Genomic DNA, 12,515 nt, shown 5'->3' on the forward strand with positions numbered 1-12,515 from the left:
ACGGATCGTATTTTATGAGACAAATCTCTTATTTGGGTTATCAATGAAAAAATATTACTTTTTATGCTAAGAGTATTATTTTTTATTGTGAATATCGGTAGGGTTGACCCGTCTCACAGATTAAGATCCGTGAGACGATCTCACATGAGACTCACTCCTAAAAAAATATGGTTAATTTAGTATAATGAGAGTTAAAATAATTTAAAGAGCGGGTATCATGTGAGACGAGTCAACCCTACTCATATTCACAATAAAAAGTAATACTCTTAGCATAAAAAATAATACTTTTTCATTGATGACTCAAATAAGAGATCTGCCTCACAACTACGACCCGTGAGACCAGGGGCGGAGCGAGGATTCAAAATTACCTGGGGCTGGCTCCGTCCCATGTAGTATTTAATAAAATAAATAATTAAATAAAAATTTAAAATAAAAATATTGTAAACATTGACTTCATGAAAACATAGAAAAAGTGTATTTAATATTTAATACTTTCAAAAACATGGAGCTAAAACACTACTGAAATTGTACGCTTCGATTCTTTTTAGAATAAAACTCATTAATTATTAAATCGGTATCAATTTTTTCAACCAAATCTCGTTCGATGTCGATGGTTTTCCTTTTCTTCATTCTTGAGTTTCTTTTCTCATTGGCGTCGTTTACAACATAAAATGTCACTTTAGTTTAACTTATTATGGCTAACTGAATCAAATCAACATTACCAACACTAAATAATTGTTACTTTAATCCAATAAACCTCGTACAATTATAATTATTCCAAAACAATTGCGAAGTTAACATTTGACAATCTTAAGGCATAATATATTTAAATATAAAATTTTACAGCCTTATAAGTTCGAAAACCATATTTATATAATTCTGAATTTTTCAAAAATTCCTACAAAATTCCATAAATTCGCATTGATATTTTCTATAGCATCTAAACATCCAAATAATAAATAATCAACATTAAAAATCGACAATCCCCAATATAAAATGTGGAAATTCAAAATAATGCTCAAATAAATTCCAAAAAATTATAAATACTATCAATCGACTCAAATATAGTACTTACAATCAACAATTTAATATATATCAATTATCAGAATTCAAAAAAACCAAAATACCCAAATTTCGAAACACTTAAAATCTGAAATTGCCTTTAAAATTCGAAATCTAACTAAGAACGAACTGTAGAAAGTCTAACAATAAGATTTACTCATGATTTTCGGTGAAAACGAAGACCGATTGACGACGGCTGATTTCAAGACGACAAAGAAACTTCAAACTTTTGGTATTAAAAGAAAGTTTATGCTGTGGGTTTTCCAAATCTACAATCGATTTTGAAAAATGACGATTGATGATGAAGTTACGACCATTTGAAATAATGAAAATGGTAAAAGTCTGAGAGAAAATAATAGAGATGAGGTACGAGACAATTGAAAAAAAAATTAAGTTTTGGGGCTAATCAATAAATTTTTTAAAATAAACAATATTTAATTTTATTTTTTTAAAAATTAGGTGGGGCTGGAGCCCAACCCAGCCCCTAATATGCCTCCGTCCTTGCGTGAGACCGTCTCACACAAGTTTTTGCCTAATTTAAAACTTCTTCAAAATAAAATTTCTAAAAAATCAAAAACAACTATTGTACCAAAATTTACCAAAAAAAAAAAAAAAAAAGAAGAACAATGATATATTCCATAATAATCCGTTTTGAAAAAATAAAAATAAAAAATCGAGGAATCGTATAATATATATTTTTTTTAAAAAAAATCAAATATTAATGGGGGCGTAAAGTTGAGTTAAAGTAAATTCTCGCAAAACACCACTAAACATCACAGAGCAAACTTGCCATTTGCACCATGCATATTAAATTTTATATTTTATTTTTCCATCTAATTTTTTAAAATGGAGCTTAAACAACGACCTATTTCATTTTATTTTATTTAGTATTTCTACTCCCAATATTTTTATAGTTTATTTATATAAAGATTTCATTTTGATCGTTGTCCTAATAGGGATAATTATTATTATTAATGATATTTCTCTCAGTAATTACACCATCTTGCAATCCATAATATCGAATATGTGATATTAACTATAATATTAATGATAAGATCAAATATTTATCGTTTTACTAAAAAATTAAAATTAATGATACATATGCAATTCAAACTTTTTTAAGTTATAATTATCTCAAATGTTATATTTCGATTGCATATTTTTTAAATCTAATAGGCTGCAAATTGTTGGTAAATTGTAATATAGATACCAGTTTCAAAATTACGAGAAATGATATGTTTCATCGAGTGTATCACAACTGACGAACCTCGCATATTTTGCGAGATTTCCATATCAATCCAAAGATTTTGAGAATTTCAGTGTGAAGTGAATTTAGCATTTGTCCAAAGAGAAAGGATCTATCATCTTTTCTATCCAATTAAACTTAAATTTGAGAAGTCAATTAATAAAATTACGAATCAAATCATATCAGAATATTTTCGACTTGAAATTCGATTGAAAAAATATATGTGTAGCAATCGATCAAAGCTGATTTGCTATATGTTTGTTGCATGGACTGATGGCCCACAGCCCATTAATGACCACTTGAATGGACCATTTAGAAACTTACATCTCCATACTCAAACCACCACATGTGTGGGCCTTTTTTATTATGATTTTTTGGTTGTGATTAAAAAAAAAATAGTTTTAAACGAATTTCATGAAGAAAATATGCCTAGTGTTTTAAAGGGTAGCAGTCTGTGAAAACCAAAAAAAAAAGAAGAATAATAATCTTTAAAATGAAATTACGATATTTTTTAACTCGAAAAAAATAATTAACGATCTTTCAAAACTTTGGTTTTTAGTGTAAGAATACGTCTATTGTGAGACGGTCTCACGAATATTTATTTGTGAGAATGATCAACCCTAACGATAATCACAATAAAAATTAATATTTTTAGCATAAAAAGTAATACAATTCATGCATGACCCAAATAAGATATCTGTCTCACAAAATACGACCCGTGAGACCCATTCATACAAGTTTTTGTCTTAACATAAAACCGGACAATTGTGCCTGATTTTTAAAAACACAGCATTGTTAAAAAAAATAGTTTAAATTTTTTCGATATTTTACATGAGTGATAGTTGCAAATTGTCTGATTTTATACAATAATACTATTTTTTTAATCCAAAAATTTCAAGTCGCTAATGGGTGGTAGTCCCCACAATCTCAAGGGCAGATATGACCTAAATTGAATGAGATTGGGCCCATTTGGGTTTGGCCAACATCTTATATATATCCAAATCCAATTATATAAATTAATGCAACCAATGTTGGGGGACAAATATCTGGCCCACTTCAATCGGATTGTTTTATTCTCGGTAAAAGTAAAACCAAGCACGCCCTCATTTTATATTTCATGTTCTACATAAAATTATCACGGATCGAAAAATGTGATCCATCTCATTTAAATAAAAATTGTTTATTCATAATAAATATAATATATTAAAACAAACGAAATACAGTTAATTTATTTGTTTAATTTTCTAACTATATAAATTTTTTTTTTATAAAAAAATTTAATACAAAAAATTGAATGAAACTCCACATTATTTGCTAATAATTTTGAATAGCAGACAATCATTTCTTTGTCAAAAAGTACCTTCTAAATTTCCTTTTTCAGAAGATATAATTTTAATCTAAATTAAATACAATGAGTAGTCCACTCATTTTGCGACTGATTGATCATCAATATCTATGTATCCAACAATTAATTAGAGAACAAAAAATATGTTGATTTGGAACAAAAATGTATGATAAAAGTCATTAATCCACTGTTATTTTAGAGTATACATTGGAAAGAAGAGATATCATCGGTGGACTCTGTGTAAAGATCGACCTCTAATATCTAAACAAACAGTTGTTAAATATAGAAACCATGCCACTAGAGTTGAATAAACATGAATATTACCATGGTGAACAACAGACTTTTAATAAGTAAAAAAAGTTGCCAATAAATCAATGATCTCACATAAACTTGTAAAGAAACATTACAAGGAAACGCAGCGAGCCTTGTACATGCAAATGTAAGCCATGTGCCAATCGCCTGGAACAAGAAAAAGCGTCGTTTTATTAGGAGTAAAAGGGGGGTAGAGTTTAAGATGAGAGAAGAAATTGGGCGGGCAAGGGCCAAGTGGTGATCATATAATTTATAAAGATAAGATACTTTAGCTGAGTTTGTACCTCCTCCAGAAAGTCTAATGATGTCCTCCTCCCGTTGTGGGATCGGATTATCGTCGTCGAATTGGATCCATTTCCCTGCGGTTATACAGCTGTTAGCTACTGGAAACAAATTGGAGAATACGAGTTTAAATGATGGTATTTTTAAGAGACCAACCATTTTCTTGCTTAACCCAAGCAACATAGTGCCCTGAATCAGCACTTCTACCCTTGTGTGTGAGCACAGCAACTAAATCATATATTCCAGTCAGGTGATGCTCTTTCTCGAGAGTTGTACCTGAAATAATGATGATGAACAAAGACACAGTTAAATCAATCTTCCACAGATGAGTTCTCGCATGGAACCCACAAAGTTTTCACCCACACGACACTCAAGACATTCCATTTTCTCCCTTTAAATAAAATGTCCAGGGTCTCAAGGAGGTTTTGACTACTGAATTGTAGAATAGTACAAGGATATTCTCGGACTCAAATTTCTGGCCACCCTTTTCCATTTCCAATGATGAAGCCGAATATCAGATTCTCGTTCCCATCATACCATATTTTTGCTCCTTTTATGTCTCCCAAATATAATCAGTACTTTTAATTTAACTTTCTAAAATTACTCTATGATTATATTATATTTTAATTAAAAATATACATATTTTGCAATTTAAAAGAACTTCACATAACATTAAACAATCATTTATCGCTGATATTATATCGATAACTCAAAAATCTGATTCCCGTGAAATAAAATTTACAGTAAATTATTTTCTCATGAAAATAATGTCGACATATATTCAATTTCCCAAAATATTTTCAAACATATTTTCTAGAAACCAAATCCAAATAGAGCCCAAGCATAAAAAGATGGTTACCTTGTTCCAGTGCAGATTTAGACGACTCTTCTCCTACATTTAATTGTTCCTGCGGGAGCCAATGTGAGCTTAACCTAAATTTGAAAAACAGAAATGCACAGGACAGCACTATTCCTCTCCATACAGGTATTATATCGCCTCTAAATTGGTAGATCACCTACCTCAGCATCAGTCATTTTGATATCTTTGTTTGTTGAAGTCGAGCTACTACCACTAGTTTTCAGACCAAGCTTTTTGCCTTCCTCATCTCTTAAGACCTAATGGTTCGATGATTGAAATGAGCACAACCCAACGGACAAAAACAAAGGCTCTATTGAAAATGACCCAAGATAAAAAAGGGCAATCAGACTTCAATCTAGCTAGTGCAAACAGGTTTATACCCTGCGAGGAACTTCCAATATCTTGCGAAGATCATCTGAACAAAAATCATGTACATCTAACTCCAATGGGTAGTCCACTTTCTGCAAAACAATAAAAATTATGTGAAATAAAGGAAAAAGGGAACCGTGCTATCAATAATTATGCTGCCAAAATTTAAAAGAAACCGAGGAAGACTTCAACTGCCATCATCACATCACCTCATAAGCACCTTTAATTCACAAAGTTGAAAAGAAAAACAGTTTACCCGCAGAATTTTTGCCTTTTGGTTTGTTTCTCTTTTCCAGAAAAATCGCACAAATTGGACAGTCAAGTATCTGTCGCAAGACAACAAAGATTAGCCAACTACCAAGTTCATAAATATTTTAAAAAACTAAAGATTCTCACCAAACCTCGACTTGCACCAAGAAGCACAAAGAAATATAAGTTCATCATACCTTGGCAAGTCATTTATGCGTGAATCTTTGGTGTAAACAGCACTGCGTCCCAAAGAAGGAGATGCCTTCTCCAACTCGGATTTCAGACCCTAAATATATAAACCAGCAAAAACACATTATCCACAGCATTCTCGACAAGGAGAAGGGTGGCATCTGTCAAGTAATTTGATAATAAAGAAATGCTTTGTATATTTCAATTTCATTATTAAAGTCTATAATTGTTGGATTGATCACACATCAGAACTAAACAGGGCTAGAAGTGCCGAGGAAAGTTTCAGACCGAGTACTATACGGTTAATAATTAAACTCGGTATAAAAATTAAACAGGATTGTCTATTTCACTTGTAGAACACAATTCGTGAGGTAATAGTACTCCGATGTCTATTTCACATGTAGAACACAATTCGTGAGGTAATGGTACTCTGATAACTCTTAACAATATGACACCTGCATCGCACTCAGACAACCCCAAGAAGTAAGCCAACATTTTCCCACTGTCTTGCCAGTCTTCTAAGGACCTGTTTGAAGTTGTAGATTAGGGATGGACTTATAGTTTATATTTGGGAATCCAGTGTTTGGGTTGGTATTGTCAGCCCAAATATCAGGCTCATGCTGATAAATGATCCAGCAACGCTCACCATCATGCACATTTCTGAAGGAAATTTACATTTGAGTCCTTGCTTTCTCCTTTTATACAGTTGACCTAACAAAAATCTTGTCAAAAAATCTCAGCTTCCCTCCACCTCTAAATTTTTGGGAACAACTAAAAGCTTCGCTATAAATGCAACCCTTGAACTCGAAGAAAAGGATTCAACGATCTCTGTGAATTTGAAAGGTAAGTTTATTTTTGCTATTCAGAATTATTTGAATAATTAGACATTTATGTCCTTTAATGTAAATTATCTAACCAATATGCATTTCATTCTCTCAGCTTTGGTTTCTAGGTGCTGCAGTTCTAAGCCAACAGACGGTGGAATTAATTATTCTAACTTTTTCTCTTATTATTTGCAACCTTTGCACATATATAATTGTTTCTGTATGAATGTTAAGAATTTTTGTTGGTGTATTTTGCTTACCATTATTGCAAATGGAGAAGTTAATTTACGACTTACGTCTGATTTTAGTTGGCACTCTGTGATCAATTTTTCCTTCGTTGCCCGATGAAGACGATAAACAAGCCAAAAAGTTCTATATTTTTTTATGTGAAGGGTATTTAGGACATTTTCTGTTGATGGACAATATAATTCAAACTTTTAAAATAAAAACAAACACATTATTATTTATCTTCTTCTTTTTTTATAAATTGAATCTTGTTAAATTATCGATTCCACTTATCATTAATTTATCAAATAATTTACTTCAAACGGTACCTTGGATGTCTGTTGACTATCATGAGTCAAGGTGTGTTAGGGTGACAAGCTTCGGCTTAAAAAAGGCATTTCCAATTTATGTTGAGATCAATCTCTTATCAAAGGGAAACCATTGTAAGAACCGCCTCTTCAATGGTACGAGACATGATACAGGATATATTTTACAAGAGCACCAAAGTCAAACTTACATGTTTTAAGCCCTCGTGAAGATGGTTCACCTCATGTGAAATATGGCATTTTAGTGAATATACCGACTCTGACTCGGCACTTTCTTCGCCACTTTCTGCACAGTGGACCCTAGAACAAATCATCGATGAAAAAGAGAGAATAAAAAAATTATTGTTCAATAATTTATGCACAAGATACAATTCACCCTTATTGTTAGTGGGAGTAAGAATTCAAGGCTTTATCATAGCAAAGAGCTAAAAAAAAGCAACAGATTAAATGACTTAAAATAGTGCTTTTAAAACATAACTGGATGATTTTGCCTTATGATCCTATGATTTCCAATTTCCCATAATTTACTACATACCTCTGCAGCTCGTGTAAAATGTCATACTCTCACATTGCCAATTTTCTAAGCAGTAATAAATTTACATATAATTTCATAACAGTTCTAAGACAGTAATAGTATTGTCATGTTATTCTTGAAGTATAACTGTTGGACAGCAGTACAAGAAACATAGAATGGCAGCGTACCTGCTAACAAGGTCAATACCAAAAAGTCTCTTCACAGCATCAGCGCCTTCACTACAATACGATTTGATAGATTAGGTTGACAATTCATACTCCAGTCATGTGACATTATAAGAAGTCAAAAGAAAATATCAAAATTCATAATCAATAAGGAACTCTCTGAAGAAAGGTACAGAAAAAGAGGAACATAAAGAAACCTCGCAACCTAAGCCTGCTCTAAAAAACATATAAGAAATTTTCAACACCGGACTATCCAGCATTATTGTCTAACTTTGACAATACAAGCACACTACCTGGAACTAGTTGATTTGAGAGACAGAGAAAGAGAGTACAAGAGCTGTGTCCAGCACTCTTCAGCATCCTAGGAATTTAAGAAACAAACTCATCATGACAAAAATAGTAGGAACAACTCCAAATAATGGTCAGTGGTATATGCATACCTGCTGCATATAAAGTCCATTTTGAACCTGGGCAAATTGAGGGTATTTCTTCCGCAGTTCCTGGAAAATTTTACAAAGGATCAGAAGATCATTTGTATAGACTTAATTCATACGATTATCAAGCAACAATTCCCAAAACACCACAAAAACACAGTTCGAGCATAAAGGAAGTTGAACATATATTGTTAAGAGATATTATTTTTGTACTTAGGAAACTATATATTTTGGGCAAATCATTGGGTATTTATTCAAAAGTTATTGGGCTGTTTGTTTCGTTCTCTTTGGTAGTTCTGGATCACATTTAGGATGGTTTCCTTATTTTACATTCCTTTCTCTTGTACGCATGCATGCATATTAAATTTTAATATAAAGTATAATTTATGAAAAATAAATTTTTATATAAAGTAAAATCATGTTGGTGTGATTTCTTACTTTATCTAAACTAGTATTTAAGCCATGCGATGCACGGTATGATATTATTAAAAATCAGTGAAAAATGAATAGACATTTAAATCGAAAAAATAATATAATTATAAAAATTATTTTTTCGCTAATTTTTTAAAAAAAATTTAAATACAACGCATGTCGATTAATTTTTTTGGTTAATAATCACTATCATATATCAAAATTTTAGATTGTGTTAGCCTATGACAATGGCATGATGATTATCGTGTTTCGATTGGTTTGTTTTGTCGGCCGACAAAGTCAATACTGCAACGTTATATTGTTTCAAAGTCAATACTGCAACTTTATCTTGTTTCAATTCTTGTCAAAAGAGTGGTAAATGATTAAACAGCTTATATTGGATCCAAATATAGTTAAAATGAACTTTTATTTTATTTTTTTGAACCGTAAATCAAAGCAAGAGTATTCAACATTTATCCGTCATAAGCTCCGAAGCAAGAGGATTCAACATTTGAAAAACCTAAGGTGCATTACCCTAGCGGAAATTATACACTTGCAAATTGGCCAAACCCAATGAGAAAACTAAAACATAAATATAAAATAGCGGCAATAGCTTCACTCCAAAACTTTATGCCTACATTCCATAAGCTATTCCCATATAGGAGAAAATGAAGAAAGATTTGGCCTGCATTGATCGTCTCCCAAAAAATTAAAAAGAATGCATACCGTTAAAAATCGCATTGGTGCCACCGGCTTGACATTTTTATCAAGCTCATTAAATAATTCTCGAGTAGCAACAGTCAGTTGATGAGTGGACAGGTCAATTTCATTGCTTCTTACCGAAGGAAGATACCTAGAAAACATCAGTTACCAATAAGAAACCTCTTGTGGAGTCTATAAAAACACGATAAAATTGTAAGATAATTTTATTCATTGCAGAGAAAATCTTACTTAGTCAGAGCAGATTTCAACTCTGGAACAAAATGTAAGCATTGTATTGTGGAGTTCATATAACAAGTGTTCCCCAGATTGACTAAACCGGCAGAATGGCCCTAAATAGAAATATCAGAAGATCACATAAAAAAACTCCTTAGAACTAAGAAAACGGCAGGACAAAGCCCAAAAATTACTGAGAACTCGACCAAGAAAGCATGCATAAGTAATAAAAGAAGATTGTGAATACACGTATGAAGGCCTGAAATTGTCTTTCACTGACAAATGCTTCACTTCTTCAAAATATTTGCTCATCGAAAATTTCTAAAATTGTAAAATATTCAGATGAATTAGTATAAAAACCAAGTTTCAAAGTACTTGAAAAACTCCACGCAGATACAGACATTTAAAGGGGATCAGTGATAAGGTTGGTAAAAAGCACTTCAAAATACATATTGTGTTCTGGCAATGGCAAGACTAAAGAGCTCAATATTGGATAATAACCAGAAGTCCGATTGGTATTATATACTTTTTATGGCTTCACTGTGTTATATCATGGAATATAAGAAACATAAAAAAAATTATAAAAACAGATATCTAAATTAACTTTTGTAAATGGAGTTGAAAAATCTATGTGTGCACATTTGTGTGTGATCCTCAAAATAGATTATCCTCGTCTCATTTTCTTTTCCCTTGAGGCCGCATGCAATGTGAAGAACTAACCACAGTAACCACTAGTTCTTCTTCAGGCATGTCTTCTGCAAACACAGGGCCTTTTTCAGGGGCCTTTACGACCTCATCTGCAGTTCCCATCATCATTAATTTCTGACCCTGACTCATTGGAGGATAACAAAATAAGTCAATTCTACAAAAGCTAAAAAGGGTTCTCATCCAGAGAAAATCTATTGTTTACCTCTTTTACTCCTACTTTTGCCCAATCTGCATCATCCTGTTGTCAAGAAAAAGATTTCAGGATTTCCGATAAGATTCTACATTAATTGCACGGACGCAAAAACTTACAGGAAGTGTGCAAAATAGAGTAAAGCGGGTGCTCTGAGTGGAGAAAAAAGACGTCTATTTTTTGACAATTTTACTCACGAAATAGTATTGATCCCATACCTTTAATAAGCCGCCTTTTACCATAATCTTTTGTCTTTCAGGTGGTACTCCAGTTAAGTCATACAGCTGGCACTTGAAAAGATAAGGGGGCTGGCTAGTGTCTATTTCAACCTTGGGAAATAGCTCTTTTTGCCATTTTACACTTACTGCAAACAGAACCGGCCAAAATCTGTTTTAGTGTGCATGTTCTCAAAGTTCCTCTAATAATTTTCAAAAGAAGAACGAATAAAAAAAGGATGACATATCAAGAGTTGGATACACATTCACCCTGAATACAACGTGTCTGGCCCCACGGTTTGAAAGAACCTAATGTCCGCATTAAAACATAACAAATACCTCCTATAGTTGGAAGAATCCCCTCGACAAGTAAATTATTACATTTAAGCCACGAGAATTCCTAACGTTATGAGAGACAAGATAAAGACCCTCAATAAGCAACTTTTCATATTTAAGACAAGATGTCTCTTAATAGCTCCACCACGTAATCACCTTTGGACATTTTGCTACATTAAGTTACCCTTTGTCCCCTCGTCCTGCCAAATTCGCTTAGAACTTATGGAACGGAACTAGGTCACCTGTCACATGTCCTCTATCATCACTGTCACATCATGTAATTACATCCAACACCATCAGGAAAGATCAAAGATTCAAAACCATTCAGAATGTTACCCGCATCTACAGCCTCCAATCTGAAATTAAATAACTTTACCATTTCTATTTCATCCTATAAAAGGTCGGTGAAGGTTAGATTAACTACCAACATAAAACTCGCAATTTCGGCTGAACGTTTGTGCTGAGCAATGTTTAGAGAAACAACTCATCCCTTCCTCCACGCCAATTAAAAAAAATGGAAAAAGAAAAAAAAAAGAGGTCTGAAAACAAAGACTTACTTCTTTCTCCCTCAAACCATTTGCTAATAAAATACCCAAGCTAGCAACAATTACTTAACTCGTGCATAAGAACTCAATAAAACCCATAAAATCCCTAATCTTCTGCCCGCAAATACCCAAACACAAGAACCACGCCCCTGTGCACTCCGCCTGTGCACTCCTAATCTCACTCAAATCGAACTCAATTATATCATAAAAATCATAACTTCAAAACGCGGTCACGGATATCACTGAGAAGAAACAATTAAATGCGGGAAATCGAATTTCCACTTAACTTGTTGGAAAAAAGAAGGAGAGAGGGGATTTAAAATCGAACCTGTCAACATGGTTTCGAGATTCGGAACAGAAATTGTGGAGAATTCGCCTTAGTTCTATCGTCCCGTCTTTCCTTTGCTTGGAGGAAGGGCAAAATTTCAGAATATATATATATATATATATATATATATATATATATATATATATATATATATATATATATATATATAGGTATCTTTCTCAACTTTTCTACAAAAAAATACACAACAGAGAGATATATAAAAGGGTACTTGGATATTAAATATGAATAATCATAGAATAAATTTATTTCTGAAAATACTTAAATAGGAGTTAAAAACAGAGTAATACTAAAGATATAACAAATATATAATACATTTATGAGATTTTGTACTAAATTATGAGATTTTATTAAATTGAATTTTTTATATGGTAAGAATTGTTTTATAAAATTGCTTGCGGAAACAA

At 32.3% G+C, this 12,515-nt stretch overlaps 1 protein-coding gene across 1 annotated transcript; it reads right to left on the bottom strand.

Moving 5' to 3' along the window:
- Window positions 1-3,799: 3,799 nt before the first annotated feature.
- Window positions 3,800-12,224, bottom strand: LOC140832585 (ubiquitin carboxyl-terminal hydrolase 6). Its single transcript, XM_073196688.1, has 18 exons — window positions 12,091-12,224; window positions 10,885-11,030; window positions 10,679-10,714; window positions 10,489-10,596; window positions 9,784-9,884; window positions 9,559-9,685; window positions 8,428-8,487; window positions 8,281-8,348; window positions 7,991-8,041; window positions 7,480-7,588; window positions 5,922-6,010; window positions 5,732-5,801; window positions 5,487-5,567; window positions 5,268-5,363; window positions 5,107-5,155; window positions 4,404-4,523; window positions 4,250-4,324; window positions 3,800-4,112 (listed from the first exon to the last, which is right to left on the bottom strand). Exons 1-18 carry the CDS (start codon window positions 12,098-12,100, stop codon window positions 4,057-4,059), a joined length of 1,452 nt encoding a protein of 483 aa, XP_073052789.1. The 5' UTR covers window positions 12,101-12,224; the 3' UTR covers window positions 3,800-4,056.
- Window positions 12,225-12,515: the final 291 nt, after the last annotated feature.

This window comes from Primulina eburnea, chromosome 1 (genome assembly GCF_022965805.1).
Source record: "Primulina eburnea isolate SZY01 chromosome 1, ASM2296580v1, whole genome shotgun sequence".
Taxonomy (NCBI): Eukaryota; Viridiplantae; Streptophyta; class Magnoliopsida; order Lamiales; family Gesneriaceae; genus Primulina; species Primulina eburnea.